Raw genomic sequence first — 21,130 nt, forward strand, 5'->3', positions numbered from 1 at the left:
ACTTGTAATTCAGATGGTTACCTCTGATCATGGCTGTCTAAGATGAGTACTGAGCATCCATCCGTCAGACCAACACTTCTGACTGTTTTGTTCATATCTTCTTCCAGAAGAACTTCCCAGCTTTTAGCTTCTTTCTCTGGTCCCGAGAGGTTCTTTAGAATGATTCCTCCGGCTGGTGCTAAGGCTCTGTGCAGCTCACCCAGTTCTGTGCTGCAGGAAAAGACGTGCTGTGACTCTGTGAAGTGCTGACCCTTCCCTCCCTCGTTGTACTCCGCTAAACGAAGAACGTTTAGGACCACAGGTTCGTGATCGGCGCCTGCCATCACCTTTGTGCCACCAACCTGAAGGAAGGAACGCAAGATTCATGCTGTGGGGATCAAGACAATACAGAAGAGACTGGACAGCAGTAAATAACTATTATTGAGAGGAAAAGATGGACCCTCTCTCCTCATTAGAAACAAACCACCTTTGATCAAATGCCTACTGAACAAACAACTGGAGTAACTCAGAGGTATTGGGAAGAGAAAGCATAATGTCTGATCCTTAGCTGTTCCAAGTCTGCATATAAAAACACTTGGTCTCCATTGGACTAAAAAGAGAGGAATTCAGCCCTTCAGGTTCTTAAAGAACTACCCAAAACTGTGAGGCAGATCAAGAGAGTTAGACTTCAAAATTTGGCCTTTCTGATACTCAACCTAGGCAAAGAACATAGTTCCTCGCTGAAAACAATTGAACCATGCAGGAAGCTGGAGTAGTGAAGAGCATACCATAAGTACAACCAGGACAAGAATGACTCTTACTAGATGTTTTCTTTTGGTTTGGGGTTGGTTTGTGTTAGGGTTTTTTGATAGATCAGAAAGAAACACATACTTCTACAACAGAAGTCCTTTAAAAGTATCACAGAACTTTAGAATCATAGAATACCAGGCTGGAAGGGACCTCAAGAATCATCTGGTCCAACCTTTCTTAGCAAAGCATGATCTAGTTCTAATATCTAGTATTTTATTAGAACTAACATCTGTTTCCATTACAGAGATAGGATAAAATGCTGTATTACAAGCATTTGAAAGACAAGCAGAAGCCTTACTATTAAAGGAATTTGCAACACTTAAGAAGTAGTGTAGTATTTCAGGGACATCATACATAGAAGTAATCACTGACAGGTCTCATTTTATATGTGAAATCATACAATCCCAGTCTGGTTTTTTTTGGAAGGGATCTTAAAGCACACCCAGTTCCAACCCCCTGCCACAGGCAGGGACATCTTCCACTAGGGCAGGTTGCTCCAAGCCCCTGTATCCAACCTGGCCTTGAACACTGCCAGGGATGGGGAAGCCACAGCTTCTCTGGGCAACCTGGGCCTCACCACCTCCATAGTAAAGAATTCACTACAGGGCGTAAGTTTTTGTTATTGCATTACTATCAACCCATCTCCATCCAAGAGGCACCAGATGTTTCCAGAACATCCTCTGATGTAACTGGCAGTAGGTATCTACATCTTATCTCTTCAGACTAGACAAGCAGAGAAGGTATTTGGCTCTTTTACCTCTTTCCCATTCCACACAAAGACATCTGCTCCATCAGCCAGCCCAATGCCATCCAGCGTCAGCTCATCTCCTAAAAACGAGGCAATCATCAGGTTCTTGCCCCCCACAAAACAGACATACAGGGTCAGCTGGTGAACTGAAATATACTGGCACATTCTACTCTGGCTCAAGTGTCTCAGTACAAAAGCTTGTGTGGTCAGAATTTAGGGTGGGTAAGCTAGGGTTCACCCATGTAGCAAGGGCCCCACAAGCAGGTACACACCCCTACAGCACTCTCACCAAGTAAACAGCGCCACAGCACAAAGGTTTGAATTCCATTTCCTTTGCAAAGTGAGGCCCAAGTGAGCACTTGGCAAAGCTGCTTGGTTGGAATTATCTACATAAGACTGAAAAGTGAATCAATGGACCTAAAATGAAAAGGCTGGATTTTATATGGATTTACACACTGTACGTTCCAAGCCCATTCTTTTCAAATACTAATGCCCCTGCTGCAGTTTCCTCTACCTTCCTACAGTAAGTCAGATTCAGATTGTCATTTTAAGAACCACAGTAGCACATGGAGGAATACTGACAGCAGCTATGAGTGCCTTTCTATATTGAAGTCACAATCACAGGAAGTTGGTTATGTGCTTGTAGAACCCTCATTCTCTGAAACAGACCACAAAGACTATAAAATCTTAAAATGGCTTTTGAAGAGAAGCCCTTGGAATTGCACAACGGTGTAAAACCAGAGACAGAACTCATGCTTTTTAAAAGCCTAATTACTCAATAATGTACTCTTTACGTAAACCTCTTCCTTTACAGAATTCCAACTTCAGCTTAAGTCTAACCACACTTTTCTTTTGTGTCACCCTGGCTCCTCTCTTTTATGTTCCCTGCCTAGCATGAAAGCAAACATTCATAAGCAAACCAAGATCAAAATACACAGCTGCTATTTTTGTCAGCAAGTATGTTTAACTTGGATAAGATCTGCAGTCTCACTGTATTTCACAACCAAGATTACATACAACCAAGTCTCAAATCCCTTCATTTCACTAACAAGAGTGTCCTAAATAACTTAACTGCATTGGACTTGCACCTAAGTTTGAGTTTGAAGACTCAATGTCTTGTAATACACATCTCCAAGCTGGTTTACACGTGAAATGCTCAATGGTTGCAGAAATACAGCACGTAAATAACATGGGAGCCTTGTCTTACCATCAAGTATCTGGTAAAGATGCAGCCCTGCTGGTAAAGGCTTGGCAATACTAAGGATCATGTCTCCTTCCCAAGATTCCAACATCTAATTAGGAAGAACAAAAAAGAGTCAAAGAAATAAACTACCAGCAAGCAATAACTCACAGCACTCAGGATTACAACTCCACTGAGCACTGCTGCACCAGGCTACCAAGCTCGCTGGGTGATGAGTAACAAGTTACAGAGATTTATCTCAACCAGGCCAGGAATGCAGGAAACACTCAAGCATTTAGGACTCAGCCTTTCAGGCCTGTCACCAGAGTGACAAAAGTAGCTTCAAGTGGACACTAACCAGAATGGGAGGTACAAGGAAAGCAAACAGTGTTTCCTGACACTGAGTTAGCTTTGATGTAAATCTCTCTGAAACAGCACGTTATAAATTGGGCTTTCAGTCCCCCTCTAACTACCTTTACTGTTGAAAACTTCTCAATGAGATAAAAATTGCAGCAGAAATTCATCTGGGAAATCTCCTTGTGGCCCAAGTGAAAACTAAGGATCTGAGTTCATTTAATACAGAAAATACCTGGAATATTGATTGCCGAAGGTCTCCTAGTGTTTTCCTTCTATCAATAGTCAAATCCACAACACTTTCTTTCCAAGTAAGCGCAGGGTGCAAAGCCCCATTGTGAAACGCATAACATGAGCTCAAGTGGAGATGTAAATCAATGCCATTGTTGGCTGAATCACATTCCGCTCTTGGGAAGAAGAACACAACAGTAAGGCAGGGGATTTAACCCCAACAAATGGCTGTCTTATCTCAGAGATGCTTCTGTGGCCTGAACTAACACGCTCATGGCTAAACTGACTGCCACATTCTGCCCTCCTTCAAGAGGTATGCAAAGAGGTGTTCAAAGATGATGTGTAACACAGAGACATCCTCCACATAAGCACTTTAAGAGTATGTTCTAGGTAGTTCTACAACTTAGTCAACATTTCTAAACATTATGACAAACTTATCTTTAAGGATGTGGAGATTACAGGGGTTTTCAGACTGTGTTGCTGATCAGTACTCTGTTGAAAGGCAAAGAACAAATGCAGTGGCACTGATTCAGGACAGACACAGCCACGTCTGCCTCTTTACACCTATATCCTTATAGAATCCCAGCCTGGTTTGGGTAGGAAGGGACATTAAAGCTCATCCGGTTCCAACCCCCTGCCATGGGCAGGGACACCTTCCACTGGAGCAGCTTGCTCCAAGCCCCTGTGTCCAACCTGGCCTTGAACACTGCCAGGGATGGGGCAGCCACAGCTTCTCTGGGCACCCTGTGCCAGCGCCTCAGCACCCTCACAGGGAAGAGCTTCTGCCTAAGAGCTAATTTAAAACCCTCTTGCATCTGGCTCTACTTTGAGTTTCATTCAATTTAAGTCCCTTTGGAGATCTGCAGATTAAGAAAGCTGTTCAAGAGATTGGTACAGTTACATTAATATACCTCTTTTTTTGCAGCTCAGTATTAGCAGCATTCATCTCATTCAGAAGGTGTGTTGGTATTTTGTACCTTGGATTTCCTCGTGCTACAACAAATACCATAGGTTAGTTTGACCTCAGCTGCTCGACATGCGTTTTGGCAAACAAGTGATCAAGATGAGATATTACAGTATGGTAACCATTGAAAATCCAGAGCCATAATGTTGCATCCTTTCCTAACAGAAAAAATTAAACTGCAAGATGATTTAACTTCATCCCAGCAATTTTTTCTTAAGGGAAACAAAAATATCAACTATGTTAGCAACACCTTATATTTGTTCCAGAAAGAGATGTTAGAATCCCAGCCTGGTTTGGGTTGGAAGGGACCTTAGAGCTTCTCCAGTTCCAAACCCATGCCATGGGCAGGGCCACCTTCCACTAGAACAGGTTGCTCCAAGCCCTGTCCAACCTGGCCTAAAGTCAGCTACAGCCAACTAATTGGCCACCACCTCCTTGGAGGTAACCTTGTATTCTTCAGTTCACCCTTTCTTCAAATGAGCACTAGAAGGAAATCTGTATCTTCAGTTCTTGCAAAGCACCAATATGCCCAACAGCCTTTGCCCTCTCAAAAACAAAGTGCAATGAAGGAAGCGCCCAGAACATCAAGATGAGCTTTGTGTACCTTCAGGTGGCCTTTTTAACTGAGATTTGCGATAGAACAGCATGTAGGCGCTCTCTTTCCCCTCAAATTGTTTCTCAATATCCTTTTCCTTGATGGGCTGCACTTTGGAATCATTGAGATCAAACCAATGACAACCAGCAGAACTGTCCTTTAGCCTTGGAGGGGTTTTCTCTGGATCCCACTGGACATCATTCTTCTGAGGAGGGCTTTGGAGATCTTGGCCTTCAAAATCTGACTTAAACGTGAGCTTGTGTCTTTCCTTCAGACCAACCTTGTTTTCATCAGAGCTGAACTGAAAAATCTGAGGATGATTCTGCAGATACTAAAACAAAAGCAAAGGCAGGATGAAAAAGAAACCCAGTTTTCAATATAAGAAACTTGAATTATCTACTTCACCTGATTCATCCTCAAATTGACACACAAACCCCACCACTTCAAACTTGGCTTTATGACGCTTCCACATGTATTTCAGAGAATCCTTGACTGGTTTGGGTTGAAGGGACCTTAAAGCTCATCCAGTTCCAAAATCTGCCACAGGCAGGGACACCTTCCACTAGAGCAGCTTGCTCCAAGCCCCTGTGTCCAACCTGGCCTTGAACACTGCCAGGGATGGGGAAGCCACAGCTTCTCTGGGCACCCTGTGCCAGCGCCTCAGCACCCTCACAGGGAAGAGCTACGTTATATCCAACCTGAACTTCCCGTTTCAGTCTGAACCCATCACTCCTTGTCCTATCACTGCAGTCCCTGATGAAGAGCCCCTCTCCAGCATCCTTGCAGTCCCCTTCAGACACTGGAAGCTGCTCTGAGGTCTCCATGCAGCTTCTCTTCTCCAGGCTGAACAGCCCCAATGTTCTCAGCTTGTCTCCATACAGGAGCTGCTCCAGCCCCTGATCACCCTCATGGCCTCCTCTGGACTTGTTCCAACAGCTCCATGTCCTTCTTATGCTGACGACACCAGAACTGCACACAGTGCTCCAAGTGAGGTTTCAGAAGAGCAGAGGAGAGTGACCTCTTTTAGACGTGTTCTACCTTGCTAGTCCAAGGACCAGCACTTGCAGTTATCATCCTACTACTATTCAAATAGGAATAGAAATGGAAAGTGATCTTAAGAGTACAAAAGAAACTCACATACATGCACATTACCTTTCGTAATGGTCCATACTGCTTTCGGTACTTCTTATTCCAGGACACTCCTTTCTTCTCCAATAATTTCTGCCCCAATTGATCCACAGGAATTTGTTTAGCTTCTTCCTACAAAAAACAAAATTGAAAATGAGGATAACAGAGGCTACAAAAGTCAAGGGATACACACAAGTATCCAATTCTGAACTGCTTCACTCAGTCCTGTTTGTTAACAAGCCAATGTCACATCACCTCTTGCAACAGCTTCAGTAAGCACTTAAATACTCAAAAAGGGCCCTTTAGTGCATGAAGAACCACTTACTAGTATTAAAGCAGGTTAAGTTACAAGTCTTACATGCTTCACGATATTCAGAAGAATTCTGTACTCTTAAACCTACCCACTTGTGCATACACTACCACCACCTCCTAGGTTCCCCAATATCAAAATCAAAGGAATAAACTCTTTACATACCATACCTCTGACAAAATCCCTTTTAAAACTGCCAATGGATTTTCCATTTCTTTGGCATTTTCAGTATCTCTTAAAGCCTTATCTTCAATCACCTTCTCCTCTTCTTCCTGTAAAAGAAAAAGAAGACTCACAAATACTGTTGTTTCACATGCAAGTACTGGGGGTTCATTATAGTCTGTATTAAAGTTAGCAGACACAATTTCAGAGTAGGACGCAGTTGTGATAAGCTGCCTCTGCCACCTGCTATGGACTGAATTGTGGCATTCAGAATCTATTTGTATTCTCTTAAACAAAAAAAGAACATTTGTGGTATTTACAAACAAGCACCTGGAGTCATCCACTACAATGACTGTGCTGGTCTTCAGCAAAGAAAGGATTCATGTGGGAAGGAAAAACTGAGCCTGAGAGCCCCACCTTGCAGCACTGTGTGTAATTCTGGTGTCCTTAGTGTCTGGGGGCTACAAAGATGCTGGAGAGGGACTCTTCATCAGGGACTGCAGCGACAGGACAAGGGGTGATGGGTTCAAACTGAAACAGGGGAAGTTCAGGTTGGAGATAAGGCAGAAGCTCTTCCCTGTGAGGGTGCTGAGGCGCTGGCACAGGGTGCCCAGAGAAGCTGTGGCTGCCCCATCCCTGGCAGCGTTCAAAGCCAGGCTGGACAGGGCTTGGAGCAACCTGCTCCGGTGGAAGGTGTCCCTTCCCCTGGCAGGGGTTGGAACTGGATGATCTTAAGCTCCTTTCCAACCTAAATCACTTTGTGATTCCACAATTTCTATGTGAGACAGTTCAGCAAATCAGAAAGCTACAGTTTGCGACAAAATCTGGATAGACATTGCATACTGTGCAAAACGAGCCTTCTCCATGAGGGAAGAGACCAAATGCCTCACTCAAATATTAATTATTTGGATGTACACTTCATCCATTACCTCTTAATGCTTTTCTGAAAAATGAGACCTATCAAGAAAGGTAAAAAAAAAAAGCCTTTAGGACTTACTTGTAACTGCCAGTTTCCTAGTTCATCCACATCTCTGACATAAACATGATAGTGTCCTCCATAGCAGCCACCTTTGTGTATAATAACAGAGAAGAGCTCATACATGTACTCTGAATCATCCATTTCAGTCTTTAAAAAGAAAAACAATAACAGTAACAATAACACATCAGTAAGTCTTTCACACAAGGCCACTTTCACACCATCAGCATCGCTTCAGGTACTTTTCAAGGTGCATTTGCATGTGCAGATTGAAATGGCTTTTCAGGACTGAAGAACACAAGTATAGACTGACACAAACCATGGACCAAGATACAGGCTCCTTAAGCAACTTTCTAAGCATGACTCTGAACAACATTGGAAATTCAAGGTTTAAAACAATGACATATTGCTGTAAATAAGGGAATACCTCAACCTGTTTGTTCTAAACCAGGCTTATTTTGCTGCAAAGACTAGAGAAAAACAAGCAACACATTTATATACACAAAGCACACGGAGGGGAAAGATCTTCCTCAAATGCAAACACAGAAGTTTGCAAGCTTGGTACTGCAACATCTCAGTAAGAAAACGTCTTTTTCAATACTAGTGCCTCCATGAAGTATATACTTTATATATTTGAAAGCTGTATTTATAATCAAAATACAGAGATATGATGCAAAGACAGATCCTTCAGAAAAATCAGATAACTCCAGGCACATAAACCGTATTAAAACATAGCTAAATTTCTCCACCATGTTATCAGGCAATGCCAATACAAAAACCAATTGGATTTCATTTCCAGGTGATAAACTTCCTTTCAAGGGAATGTCAGATTAAGCTCTAAGTAATGATTACACCCTTTCCCCTCACATAGCTACAAGGTACTTCCCACTCAGTCAGAAAATGGCCTTTTGAAAACAAACTGGAATTCCAAAGATTTAGAATAAAAGACAGAGGAGAAGCCTACAAAGCTTCTCAAATACCCTTCCGTGACAAAATGTCAACTAAAACAGAACCTGACCTTGAGATATTAGTTCCCAGCTGAGTGTATAGAAACTCCAACAAGTGTAACAGTACAAACCTGCTCACAGAAAGGCCTCAGGTTTATCTGGCTGGGGAACGTGTAGCAGCTCGTCTCCTTGTATCGCTCACACTTCTCAAAGTCAAAGTTAAATCTCAGGAGGGAGATGGTGAGGAAGGGTGGCAGCTTGCGCAGCTTAGCAGACTGGAAAGCAATTTAAACACACTGTCAGCACAGTTAGAACAAAAGAGAGTTTCCACCTTGCTGTGCCCAGCTATTCTTTAACAAAGCTTCATTACAAGAAGGTAGTGTATTCAGTTTTAAAAATGTCTTCTCAATTCCTTATTCCAATTTCCCTCCCAACTACCCATCCTAAAAGCAATGCAGATCTTTCCCCTTTGTTAAGCCTTACAACTTCCTCGAATGGTCATCACCACTCCTACCCTTTACCCTACTACAGAAAATGAAGGAGGATGTTGCTGAAATTCTACTCAATAACCCACAGGTTTTTAGTGTGAGGATTTTCTTGGATCTTCCCTAAGAAGCAATTGCCTCAAACCCCTGAGTTTGTGAAGTTGGAGTAAACAGCTTCTTCCCAGCCCCTGTCACCAACTGGCAGAGGGAAGGTTTACATTAGATCTTCGGAAGAAGTTCTTCCCTGTGAAGGGCTTTTGACAAGGGCCTGTAGGGACAGGACAAGGGGAATGGCTTTAACCTGCCAGAACAGGGGAGATTGAGATGAGCTCTTAGGCAGAAGCTCTTCCCTGTGAGGGTGCTGAGGCGCTGGCACAGGGTGCCCAGAGAAGCTGTGGCTGCCCCATCCCTGGCAGTGTTCAGGGCCAAGCTGGACCCACAACATCCCTACAGCCAGGCACAGAGCAACCAAGCAAGAGTTAAGGCAATCAAGCAAGAGTTAAGATTTCATTTATACAGAAGAGGACCTTCAAGGCAGGAAAGCCAACATGATCCTTCTTAATATGAAAAAACATCAACCAAGATCAAACAACTTCAGGCACGAGCACATAAGGAACCTTGGTGTGAAATGAAACCAATCATCTTGTATCACCTCTGAATGTAAGTGTGGATTCAGTGAACACACTTCTGAGCCCTTCCAATGTTTCCAACCAACTCTTCATTTGCAGAGACATAACAGACAGCCTCCCAGGAATACACATACCCTTGAATTAGGTATTCCATTTGCATCAGTTGTGAAGACTACATTGCAGAGATTACTGGCAACAAAGGATTTTGCAAGTTCTCCCAAATTTAGGGTGAAAATCAGACTGTACCATGGAAATTTGATCAATTCTGGAACATGAGATTCTTAAACTCGTATCTCTAGAGGCCAAGACAAAAAAAGGGGGAAGAATAACATCCAAAGACCCACAGAGTACTGCAGGGAGGGATGAATGGAGTGGGTTGGTATGGGCCATCTTGCCTTTGAAACAGGCTAGCTGTGGGCAGGTGGGCACACTGTTGAGCTTCCTAATGCTGCCAACAAGCCTGGAATGACCCAGTTGGCACCTCACCTGCTGTCAGAGTACACTCTTACCACTAGAGCCTGTGGTGATCACACACACTGCACCAGCAGAGCCACAGGCAGCACTCGTGCTGACACAACATCCCTCCTCCCTGATCCAGCCTTTCAGCACAGCTCCTCCCTGTTGACCTTGTCCATCCACACCTCGACATCCCCCAGCTATGTGGCTTCCTACTCCAGTTCGGAGTTCCCACTGCACGAGCACAGTAAGAGGTACGCAACTTACCCTGCACTTCCTTGAACCCAGCAAAGTTTAACTCAACCGAGCCCTTGCAACCAAGCCATGAGTCACTGATTAACGTGCTTTGCACCCACTCCTGCATCCAGAGGGCTGCAAGGTTTGGACTGCACTCATCCTGCTGCAGAAGAATCCCAGCAGTAGGGCAAAGAGCGTTCTGGTTGTGAAGAGGGCAAAGTATACGGAAGGCAGTGCACTAACAGCCGTGCCTGCTTCCCCTTCACAAAAAATAGTGGGAATAACAGGAAAAAAGGACATGACATAAAAAAAATAGCACCGAAGAAAACCAAATACCACTTTTTCTGGGTAAATGCAATTCAAAGACCTACAAGTCCCATAAAGCTTTCATTGGGTTGCCCTTCCCTGGCCCTGGATAAGGGGACAGACGACAAGTCACATAAGAAGTCTTTAATTTAATGATTGTGTTGGGAAAACCAGTCCAAACTGTTGTAAACCAACAAAGAGGCCAAGCTGTCAGCACAAGGATGCCGCAGGCTGCACTGGCATACAGACAGTAACCAGTGTTAGCAGCCAGGCCATCACTTCACAAAGCACTAAGTGTCACAAATACAACTCCTCTGGAGAATACCAATGTCAGCAAGTGTCAAGCATCCGAAGCTTTCCCAGGATTCCCAGGGGTGAAGGCAAGGAACTACACAGAGACGAGTATTCCAGTCTGGATGACCCTGAGCTCCTGGGGACCACCCTCAGTGAACACCACAGGCTTAATGTCAACAGTTCTCCATTGAACACAAAACTTTGATGATTCAGCACAGGAAAGGGGGGGTCACTGTATTCGGCTTTACAAGTAATGAGGAAAACACAACCCAAAACCAACAGATCTCACCCAGAGCTGAGGACAGATGAAAGCAGTAAATCATTCACTAGAAGACAGTGAATTACAAAGCAGAACACTCAGCGTATAAACCCATCAGCTTCCTTCAAGCTACATCCTGAAGGAAAAGACTTTCCCAGTCCTTATTCTGACCACAGGAACATGACTTTGAGGCTTTGCTGCGCCTGGATTTTCATCCTCCTCCTTCCTGGCCTCTCAGATGGAGGGAAACTCCTGGTATTGCCCATGGATGGAAGTCATTGGCTTAGCATACGGCTACTGGTTGAAAAGCTCAGTGAGAGAGGACATGAAGTGGTGGTGCTTATACCAGAAGTAAGCTGGCAGATGACAGTGGCACAGGCCTATATGGTGAAAACATACGCAGCGCCTTACACATTAGAAGAGCAGGAAGGTTCCTTGCATGAAGACATTCTTACCCACCTGAAGGCTCTAGCACTACAGAAGATACTGAAAACACCTATTAAAGTGTTACTTCATCACTGGAAGAACTTGTTCAGTGTCAGGGGAACGTGGCAATAGCTGGATCAACAGATCCCATTTCCCTGTGCACAGCAACAGTTCTTCATTATTCTTCTCTCTCATGAAGAACCCAAATGGGAGAATTTCCCTGGTTTTCATTATATGGATCTGTTTTAAGTTTTCCTTTATGCGCTAGTGGATCTTTCAGCTCTGAAATGGTCAAAGCAACGCCCAAAGCCAGACACAGCAATGGAAACAGAATTCCTGTTAGCAATCTGAACACTAAGGATCACCAGTGCATTACCTTGGAAGCTTCAACAAGTTTATCACAGGCTCCACATCGATACAAGTTCTCATTCTCAAAGTGCTCTTCTTCTACATATGCGTTCCACAGGGCCTCTTCCAAGCCAGTAACACCTTTTACTGCCACAGTTAGGTCTAGGAAATCTTCCTATGCAGGAGTACAAGATAAAAAGAAGGTAAAACACACTTTTTTTTAAATTACAAGAAGCACGAAAGACTATAAAGATATGTGTTACTGTTGTCACCTCACTGTTCAGCTCTCTACTAACTACATCTACCAATGGCAATGCTTGTCAACTCAGAAGATGCAACAGCACTTGTTTTGTTACCTCTGAGTCACAGATTGATGTAGGTGGTTTAGAAAATGCCAGCCAAGACTTAAAGGCATGCATAATTGTCATGTGTTCAAGTGTGCAGTGCCCTAACCACTACACAGTACCCAGGTGCAACAAGGCCACCAGTGACACTCAAGAAAGATGTCCTGATTTCTGGAGTTTAAAACCCCAAGGACTTTGAAAGGATCTTCAAGGGACCGAACACAAACCTCTCCTCGAGCATCATGCGGCTTTACCTGTCTCTCACTGATGTTCTTGCATTCTTTACACACAATCTGGTTGACAACAATCCCATGGTACAGTCGGTTAATGAGGTCATGACCTGAAGTCCCCACAAGGGATGTTTCCAAAGCACTGAAGAGGATTCGATTCAACTCCTGCACATCATGCTGCCTCATCTCCTGCAGGATGAAACAGAAACAACTTCAACAGTGTCATCTGCTTTCCTTATTGCTTAAGTATGTTAAGTGTGACAAAAACGGCTGCCACAAGGACTACCAATGCATTTACTTCCTTGAGTAGTAAATTGCTACCTTTATTGTTGTTATTCTTAATTTAGATATGCTTGAGTTACAAGAACATAAATTACAACCCACATAGGACACTTTCACTTGGGTGGATTGAGACTAAACCCTAAGATGAGTTACAAAGTTCAATTCAGGTAAGAATCTCAAGTACTTGAGGACAAGGATCCTAATTACTGTTGAATAATAACCCGTAAAAACACAAAGGAAAAGCTACTGAAAATGTATCCAACATCAAATTTCTTCTGCTGCTTGCTGTAAACTGGCATGTACTTCATAGAATGGTTTGTGTTGGAAGAGACCTTAAAGCTCCTCGAGTTTCAACCCCCTGGAGCTGCTCTAAGGCCCCCCTTAAGGAACCTTCTCCAGGCTGAACCAGCCCAGCTCTCTCAGCCTGGCTCCAGAGCAGAGCTGCTCCAGCCCTCGCAGCATCCCCATGGCCTCCTCTGGACTTGCTCCAACAGCTCCACATCCCTCTTGTGCTGCTGCCCAAGAGCTCGATCAGGACTGCAGGAGGGGCAGGATCCCCTTCCTGAGCTGCTGCTCATGCTCTTGGGGGACAGCCCAGCACACAGGGGGTTCTGGGCTCAAGTGCACGCTGAAGCCGGGTCATGGGGAGCTTCTCCTCACCCAGCACCCCCAAGTCCTTCTCTTCAGGGCTGCTCTCAATCCAGTTCCCACCCATGTGTATACAACGGTATACAATACTGTTCATATATATACAATTCAATGCTATCTCCACAACCTGAAGTATTTTAAGATATTTCTTAAATATTAGACTTAGAAAAGAAAATAAATCTTCATTCAAGAGAAGTTCTCAGTGCTGGTATCACTGATGGTGATTGTACCTCATGACTGTTCCAGCCGAAGCTCTCCGTCAGGTCTGTTGTAGATGCAGCCTGCTGGTCCAAGAGCAAAAGCTGAGCAAATAACCGCTGAAGTTGTAATGGAATTATTCGAACCTAGAGACAAAACCCAAAATATAGCCAAGAGATGAGAAAGGGTCCTCAAACCCTTTATTTCAATAAAGAGAAAAATCATTTCATACAAAACATGGAATAAACCATCACTGTCTATTGCTTTTAGAACACAGGTTACTCAATTCAGAACAAAACATCAGAGCTTGTCCCCAAAAATCTAGCACTTCACCATACTCAGCCAAATACAGCCATGGAAGATGGGTTTTGCAAATCTGCAAGGATTAAATTAAGCCATCACCATAGCAAAAAAGGACAACTTTCTCTGCTATTTGCCATAACAGTAAACCCCAACAACAAAGCTGCAAGGCACCATGACATACAGATTTAATATATGCTACTCCTTGGTCAGTAAGGGGTTTGGTGGGTCACATACGCATCACACGAGATGGGAAGGAGAACAGTTCATGTCATAAGCTAATGTCTCATTGATCAGCTCCCTATAGTTATCTTGGATTTGCAAAGAAATACATTTTTCAAGCAACCAGTTGCATCAGTTTAACCTGAGAATTAAGGAATGAAATTTTGTAATCAACTTTAGGAAGCACTTTTGAAACAGGGATTAAATTCCAGTCCTGTTCCACCTTGTGCACAGGTAAGCTGTTAAACCTTCAGAGAGGTTCAGTGCAGGCATCTGGGCTGCACATATTATTTAGTTAGGTTTTTATTTAAACTGGTGACAAAGTACTTCCTATGGAGCCAGACTGAGAGAGCTGGGCTTGTTCAGCCTGGAGAGGAGAAGGTTCCTTAAGGGGAGACCTTAGAGCAATGCCAGTGCCTAAAGGGGCTACAAAAAAACCTGGAGAGGGGCTTTGGACAAGGGTCTGTAGGGACAGGCCAAGGGGAATGGCTTTAACCTGCCAGAACAGGGGAGATTGAGATGAGCTCTTAGGCAGGAGCTCTTCCCTGTGAGGGTGCTGAGGCGCTGGCACAGGGTGCCCAGAGAAGCTATGGCTGCTCCATCCCTGGCAGTGTTCAAGGCCAGGTTGGACACAGGGGCTTGGAGCAAGCTGCTCTAGTGGAAGGTGCCCCTGCCTATGGCAGGGGGCTGGAATTGCGCGATCTTTAAGTTCCCTTCAACCCAAACCACTCAGTGATTCTATGAATCAACATTTAGCTGTGGCTAATGACAATAAAAAGTTAAATACCTTTGCATCCGGCTTACTGCTATCATCTAGAGTCCCAAGTTCTTCAGGTCCTAGAGAGAACAGTGCTTCTGCAATTGGAAAGAAAAATGCCTATTTAAAAAGAAGACAATATCCCCTCTTTAAAGATTTATTGTATTTTAACTGCCAAGCAGTTCTGGCAACTGAAAACATTTAACAACATTTCTGGACATCATTCAACTTTGCTACTAGCTCAAGCTACAACAATCAAGCAGAATTAAGCATGAAGGTGTTTAATGGCAAAGTATCTTCCCATGAATCAGGGGTTGCATTAAGAAAAAGGAAGACCACTTTACATCCAGCAATAACCTTTCTGTGTTTGCAGTGTTTCTTTACCATTAACAAATGCAAGCCACTGTAAAATATCAATTCCAACCTTATTTTAAGACCAGTTTGGACACATTACCTCGAAATTCAGGTGTGAAAAGCAGGGTCTGCAGAAGGGAATTGAGGTAGCAGGTCCCACCCTGGTTTTTGATACCACTTAGGTTGGTGAAATCCCTGGGAGCTGGAGGCTCGAAATCTCTGGGCTTTGATTTCTTCCCTTTCCCACAATGATTGTTGGAAATAAAGGAAAAATCCTCTTCAAATAAATCCCCAAACATTGTGAAGGCAAAAGAGTCCTTTAAAAATATGAAACAATGTATTTACTATAAAAAAAGGCAATTGAATGCACCTCCCTCTAATCATCCAAGATGAACCTCTCAGCCCTGACTGAAGAGTTTGTTTCATCTCATTCTGCTCATTCTAAAAGTTAATGTCAGATCTTACAAAAGCATGCACTAATTTAACAAAAAAGGGGTGAATTCAATGCATTTATGTTAGCACAGGTCTGAACAGCCTTTTAACCAGAAGCAAATAGATCACATTTCAATCTGGATCAGCAAAATCATAGACTGCAAAATAAACAGGTCTTTCTAAACATCCAGCATTAACCAGTGCTCAAGTTGCCCTGTTCCCTGTGGGAAAGGTGTGTAAAGCCTCTCAAATTCCTCACACTCAACCACTCAACAAATCTATGTGCGCAAGTAATCTGTCCCTACTATTGGCCATAAGGTAAGTGTAAAAACAGCACTGTATTTTTGATTATTTCTATGAAAATATTATCTTTGCTTCCAGGTGGTTGAGCCAGAAATTCAATGCAACTAATTATTATGGAAGTTTTTCCAGTCAGTTTTGGAAGTTTTGAAACCTCTTAATATGTACCAGGACCTAAAGCCAGTTCATTTTGGTTTGTACTTGACCGCTCCATAACGTCATATGGTTGTAGCTCTTGCATTAGAAGTGTGTAAACAGTGAGTTATCTTGAAGCAGTGAACAGTCGTTCCCCTATTAACCATCACTCCACAGGCAATTTTACAGACCTTTATCATACTCCACTCAGACATTTCTTCCCAAGACATTTTCATTCCTACAACTGAACTTGCCCCTATCTTCCATTATCCTTATCTACCTCCTCTGACCCAAACAGCGATCTAGCCCTTCCGGATAACTCCCCCCAGTTTCTATCCTGGACATGATGTGCTGTGGTAGGGAATACCCCTTTGGCTAGTTTGGGGCAGGTGTTCTGCCTCTGCTTCCTCACGGCTTCCCATGCCCCTCCTCACTGCAGAGCATGAGACTGAAAAGTCCTTGATCAGAGTAAGCAAAACTTAGCAACAACTAAAAACAGTGGTGTGTTATCAGCGTTGTTCTGAGGCTGAAGTTAACACAGCACTGCACCAGCTACTAAGAAGGAGGAAAATGACTGTTAGAGATGAACACAGGACACCCTAAAACTCTTTGTATAAAATAGCATTACATTAAGCACATTTAGTTCTTCCCAAGTAGCAGTGTTTAGGCAAAAGGGTATGCTCAGAGCAGCTGACTATGAAAAAGCATGGCAGGGTTCACCCTGCTTGTTCTAGAACACTTCTTCAGTACTTCCTACAGTAGATGTCCCCTTATAAGCCCCACAAATTATAACAACATGGCTGGAAATACTTCTTAATGAACAAAGAAGTTCTTTAAGGCCAGGTTGGATGGGGCTTGGAGCAACCTGGTCTAGTGGAAGGTGTCATTTAACCATCCAGAGATTATGACCCTTCCATTTTTCCCACACTGGAATGCACAACAGCTTCTTCCCAATAGGCTTGTTCACTATAAAGAGGCACGTATCTAGGAGACAGCAATGAACTGACAGTCTGCCGTACCCACCTACCCACCCACCACTCCAGAGAACCACTTCAGCAGGACAGTGCCAAATCCTCCCTCACTTGTTATTCCTGGATCCTCAAAGCACTGCCAACGGCTTCCTTCCCTTAAAAATAATACACAAATTAGAACCAATCCCTGGATGATGTCTCTGGTTCAACATGCTCACAAAGCTAGGATAACTTAGACCACATTATTTAATAGGCCCTGCCCTTCCCAAAGTTAGGATAACTCCACATAAGGAGATCCCTAAGTCCCTGCTTTACATTCGTTACCTCTGATGGGAAACTCCTGTGTTGCAACTTGGGCCTGGCACCTCTCATCTTACCCCAGTGCATGCTGCACCTATGCTCTCCCCACAGCAGTAAATCATAGACTCAACCAGGTTGGAAAAGCCCTTTAAGCTCATTAAGTCCAACCGTACCCCAGCACTGCCAAGGCCACCACTAACCCATGGCACTGAGGCCTCGTCTCCACAGTGCGTGAACACTTGCAGGGACGGTGGCTCCAGCCCTACCCTCGGCAGCCTGTTCCAATGCCTGAGCACCCTCTGGGGCAGGAATTGTTCCTCAGCTCTATCTAAACCTGCCCTGGTGCAGCTTGAGGCCGGTTCCTCTTGTCCCATCCCTTGTTCCCTGGGAGAAGAACCGGACACACCTCACTACATTCTCCTTTCCGGAAGCACGGCTTCCCCCTCGCCTTCCTGCCTGCAGGCTGAACGCACCCGGCTTCCCCCTCCTCTGTCGACCTCCCATATGCTCTCCAACACCCTTAGGAGCTGGGCCCAATATTCATTCGCGGTGTCACCGGCCTCGACGAGAGGCCGAGGGCCGGTGCCCTGCGCCTATAGCCCGCAGCGCTGGAGCTGTCAGGCATGGCTCCCGCGCCGCGGCCAGGCCGGACTCACCGCTTAGCGCCAGCACTAGAACCGGGCCCGCTCACACCGCCACAGCCCGACGGACGCCGCCATCTTTGTTGTGGCGCCGCGCAAAGCACTCCGGGACGGGCACGGCTCCGGGCCTACACGTACCTGGGCCGAATCGCTCCCCCTCCACAGACCAAAAGTCCGTCCTCCACCGAACACCACAGAACCACCGAGCACGGGCACCGATGTGAAGTAAAGAGCGTCCGGCCACGTGACCCCGAGCGCAGAGCCTGCTGGGAGTCGTAGTGTAGCACCGCCGGGAGCGGGGTCGCCCCGCGGGGCATGCTGGGAGTTGTAGTTTCTCGCAGCAGTCACCGCGAGGGGTGGAGGTTGCCATGGAGACCCTGCGGCCTGCGCTGTCTCGGCGGCCAGAATCTGGAGCGGGCCGGCTCCTGCTGTAGTGCGATGTAGGGGCTGGTACAGATGGGACCAACCCAGCTACACCAAAACCCTACCCAACCACCACCAGGGACCAGCCCTGCTGGAAAACAAAGCCAGGGATATAGATCAATCATAGAATTGCAGAGTGGTTTTAGGTTGGAAGGGACCTTAAAGATATTTCTCTTTGTCCTGTCCCTACAGACCTGTGTCCAAAGCCCCTCTCCAGCTTTCCTGGAGCCCCTTTAGGCACTGGAGCTGCTCTAAGGTCTCCCCTTAAGGAGCCTTCTCTTCTCCAGGCTGCCCCAGCCCAGCTCTCTCAGCCTGGCTCCAGAGCAGAGCTGCTCCAGCCCTCGCAGCATCTCCATGGCCTCCTGCAGAATTGCTCCAACAGCTCTATGTTTTACCTGTGCTCATGGTGCCTCAATAGGTTTAACGCTCCTGGCACCCAGCAGCCCTTGTGCTCATGAAGAGGGTGTTTGTTACCTGTCAGGGTTTGCATGGTTCCCATGGGGTGCTCTGGACAGGCACAGGCTGTGGTGTTTTGGGGTTCTGTTTGCATTGTAAGTAGGTTCAGCCACCAGAGTCTCCATTAAACTGACCCCTGTTTGAGTTCCTTGATACACGTCTGAGGTGGTTTATAAGCCCACCCCTGCAGAAAGAACACATCTGAAGCTGCACTGTACACATCTGGGATTCGGCAGCTCAGTGAAATAACAACAGAGAAAAACATCTTTATTCTTCTTTGTCTTCCTAACATAGCTTCCCAAGCCAGGCAATAAAGAGTTGGGTGTCATGGTCGGGAGGCCTAGTATGGTGCCTAGTATGGAGTTGCCAGGTGGGGCATAATGGGAGTAAACTAGCCTCTCCAGTGTTCTTTGGCTTCGGGTAGATCCAGCTCCATGGGTTCTTTGTGGCCATTGGGTGTATCCACCCCCATTGGTCCTTCTTTGGCTTCTGGTGGGTCCAGCTCCATGGGTTCATTGTGGCCATTGGGTATATCCACCCCCATGGGTCCTTCTCTGGCTTCTGGTGGGTCCAGCTCCATGGGTTCATTGTGGCCATTGGGTATATCCACCCCCATGGGTCCTTCTCTGGCTTCTGGTGGGTCCAGCTCCATGGGTTCTTTTTGGCCATTGGGTGTATCCACCTCCATGGGTCCCTTCTCTTTCTGCTGGTGGATGCAGCTCCGTGTGCTCTTTTCATCTGGGAGGTGGATCCACCTCGGTGGCTTCTCCTCGGTGTTGTGGAGAATAGCCACTATGGGCCCTTGGTGTTAACTTGGGTCTTTCATTTCCTCTTCATGGTTGGGGAATCGACCTCCATGGGCTCTTCCTCATCTTTCGGTGGATCCACCTCGATGGCTTCTCCTGGGTGTTGCGGAGAGCAACCACCATGGCCCCTTCCTGATGTTACCTCGGGTCTCGCGTCTTCTTTTCACGGTGGGGTAATCGATTTCCATTGGCTCCTCGTGATCCGTAGGTGGATCCACCTCCATCGGCTGCTCCAGCACTTCAGGCTGGTCTACTTCCATTGGCTCTGCCCCGTCAGCGCCGCCTCCCGTCTCCAAACTCTTCCTCTTCCCGCCTGGCTTGGGCACCATAAACACTGCCCCGTGAGACATCGCAGGGCAGCTCCCTGTTTGCTGGCACCAGAGCAGTTGTTGGCAGTCGTTGCTGGGCCTCGGACCTCAGCAACTGCCTGATGTCTGCGGGGTCCCTGTATTCAAAGAGCACAGGGCAGAAGGTGCTTTGTAACAACCCCAGGGCACTGTCATGGTGATGGACAGAGAGGCCTGCAGTGGGGAGGGGTTGTGTGTGGTCTGACAGATGTCCTAATGTAGGAGCAGGAGCAGGAGGATGCTGTGGGGAGAAGGCCCCCTCTGTGGGGCTCTCTCCTCAGTGCCATTCTGCCGCCTCTTGGGCACAGGCACTGCCTGTCCCTGCCCTGTGTGCCCTGGGCCCCTCAGGCTGGGCCTGTGTCTCCCTGAGGAAAGGGAGGGGGGAAACTGTTCCGGAAGGGTAAGGGCTTCTCTGTAGCAACTTCCTCCTCAAGCACTGCCTGTTGTCAAGTGCTGCGTGGGACCGGAGGTGTGGAGAAGGGCACATACCATGGCAGTGAGGGGCTGTGGGGCAGCAAAGCTGCCATGTGGCTGTGGGGCTGCAGCAGGGTGAAGCGTTTGCACTCTTGTCCTTCTGCAAGGAAGAAGTGAGAGTTGGTGATGTGTGACCTTAGATGAAGGCCAGGGCCTTTACAACAGCTCCGATGTGAACAAGTCTTCTCCTTCTTCCTGAGATGAATGTGGAACTTTTCCTTGTCTGCACATGAGCTCCCTTTTCAGGGTTTCTTGGACACCCTGTGCCAGCGCCTCAGCACCCTCACAGGGAAGAGCTTCTGCCTAAGAGCTCATCTCAGTCTCCCCTCTGGCAGGTTAAAGCCATTTCCCTTGTCCTGTCCCTACAGGCCCTTGTCCCAAGCCCCTCTCCAGGTTTCCTGCAGCCCCTTTAGGCACTGGAGCTGCTCTCAGGTCTCCCCTTCAGGAGCCTTCTCTTCTCCAGGCTGACCCAGCCCAGCTCTCTCAGCCTGGCTCCAGAGCAGAGCTGCTCCAGCCCTCGCAGCATCCCCATGGCCTCCTCTGGCCTCGCTCCAACAGCTCCATGTCCCTCTTGTGCTGCTGCCCCAGAGCTGGATCAGGACTGCAGGGGGGGTCTCCCCTTCACACAGCAGAGGGGCAGGATCCCCTCCCTGAGCTGCTGCTCCTGCTCTGGGGGTGCAGCCCAG

At 46.2% G+C, this 21,130-nt stretch overlaps 1 protein-coding gene across 4 annotated transcripts in view; it reads right to left on the reverse strand.

Annotated features, from left to right (window-relative positions):
- The window catches only part of USP40 (ubiquitin specific peptidase 40), a 33,209-nt gene extending 15,026 nt beyond the window's left edge, over positions 1–18,183 (reverse strand). For 3 of the 4 annotated variants that reach the window (XR_013958237.1, XM_080632132.1, XM_080632134.1), the window contains exons 1-16: positions 18,077–18,183; positions 15,260–15,476; positions 14,836–14,903; positions 13,559–13,672; positions 12,423–12,587; positions 11,853–11,999; positions 8,516–8,659; positions 7,459–7,587; positions 6,470–6,571; positions 6,014–6,121; positions 4,871–5,192; positions 4,214–4,295; positions 3,307–3,478; positions 2,745–2,829; positions 1,547–1,617; positions 22–341 (exon numbers count right to left, since the gene is read on the reverse strand). Coding sequence is in view for 3 of the 4 variants with exons in the window: in XM_080632132.1 (XP_080488258.1) it covers positions 22–341; positions 1,547–1,617; positions 2,745–2,829; positions 3,307–3,478; positions 4,214–4,295; positions 4,871–5,192; positions 6,014–6,121; positions 6,470–6,571; positions 7,459–7,587; positions 8,516–8,659; positions 11,853–11,999; positions 12,423–12,587; positions 13,559–13,672; positions 14,836–14,903; positions 15,260–15,458 (2,228 nt within the window). In the remaining variant the exon portion in view is untranslated. The remainder of the gene's footprint in view (positions 1–21; positions 342–1,546; positions 1,618–2,744; positions 2,830–3,306; positions 3,479–4,213; positions 4,296–4,870; positions 5,193–6,013; positions 6,122–6,469; positions 6,572–7,458; positions 7,588–8,515; positions 8,660–11,852; positions 12,000–12,422; positions 12,588–13,558; positions 13,673–14,835; positions 14,904–15,259; positions 15,477–18,076) is intronic. The other variant, XM_080632133.1, reaches the window with a different exon arrangement.
- Between the last annotated feature and the right edge of the window lie 2,947 nt (positions 18,184–21,130).

This window comes from Psittacula echo, assembly GCF_963264785.1.
Source record: "Psittacula echo genome assembly, chromosome: 20".
Taxonomy (NCBI): domain Eukaryota; kingdom Metazoa; phylum Chordata; class Aves; order Psittaciformes; family Psittacidae; genus Psittacula; species Psittacula echo.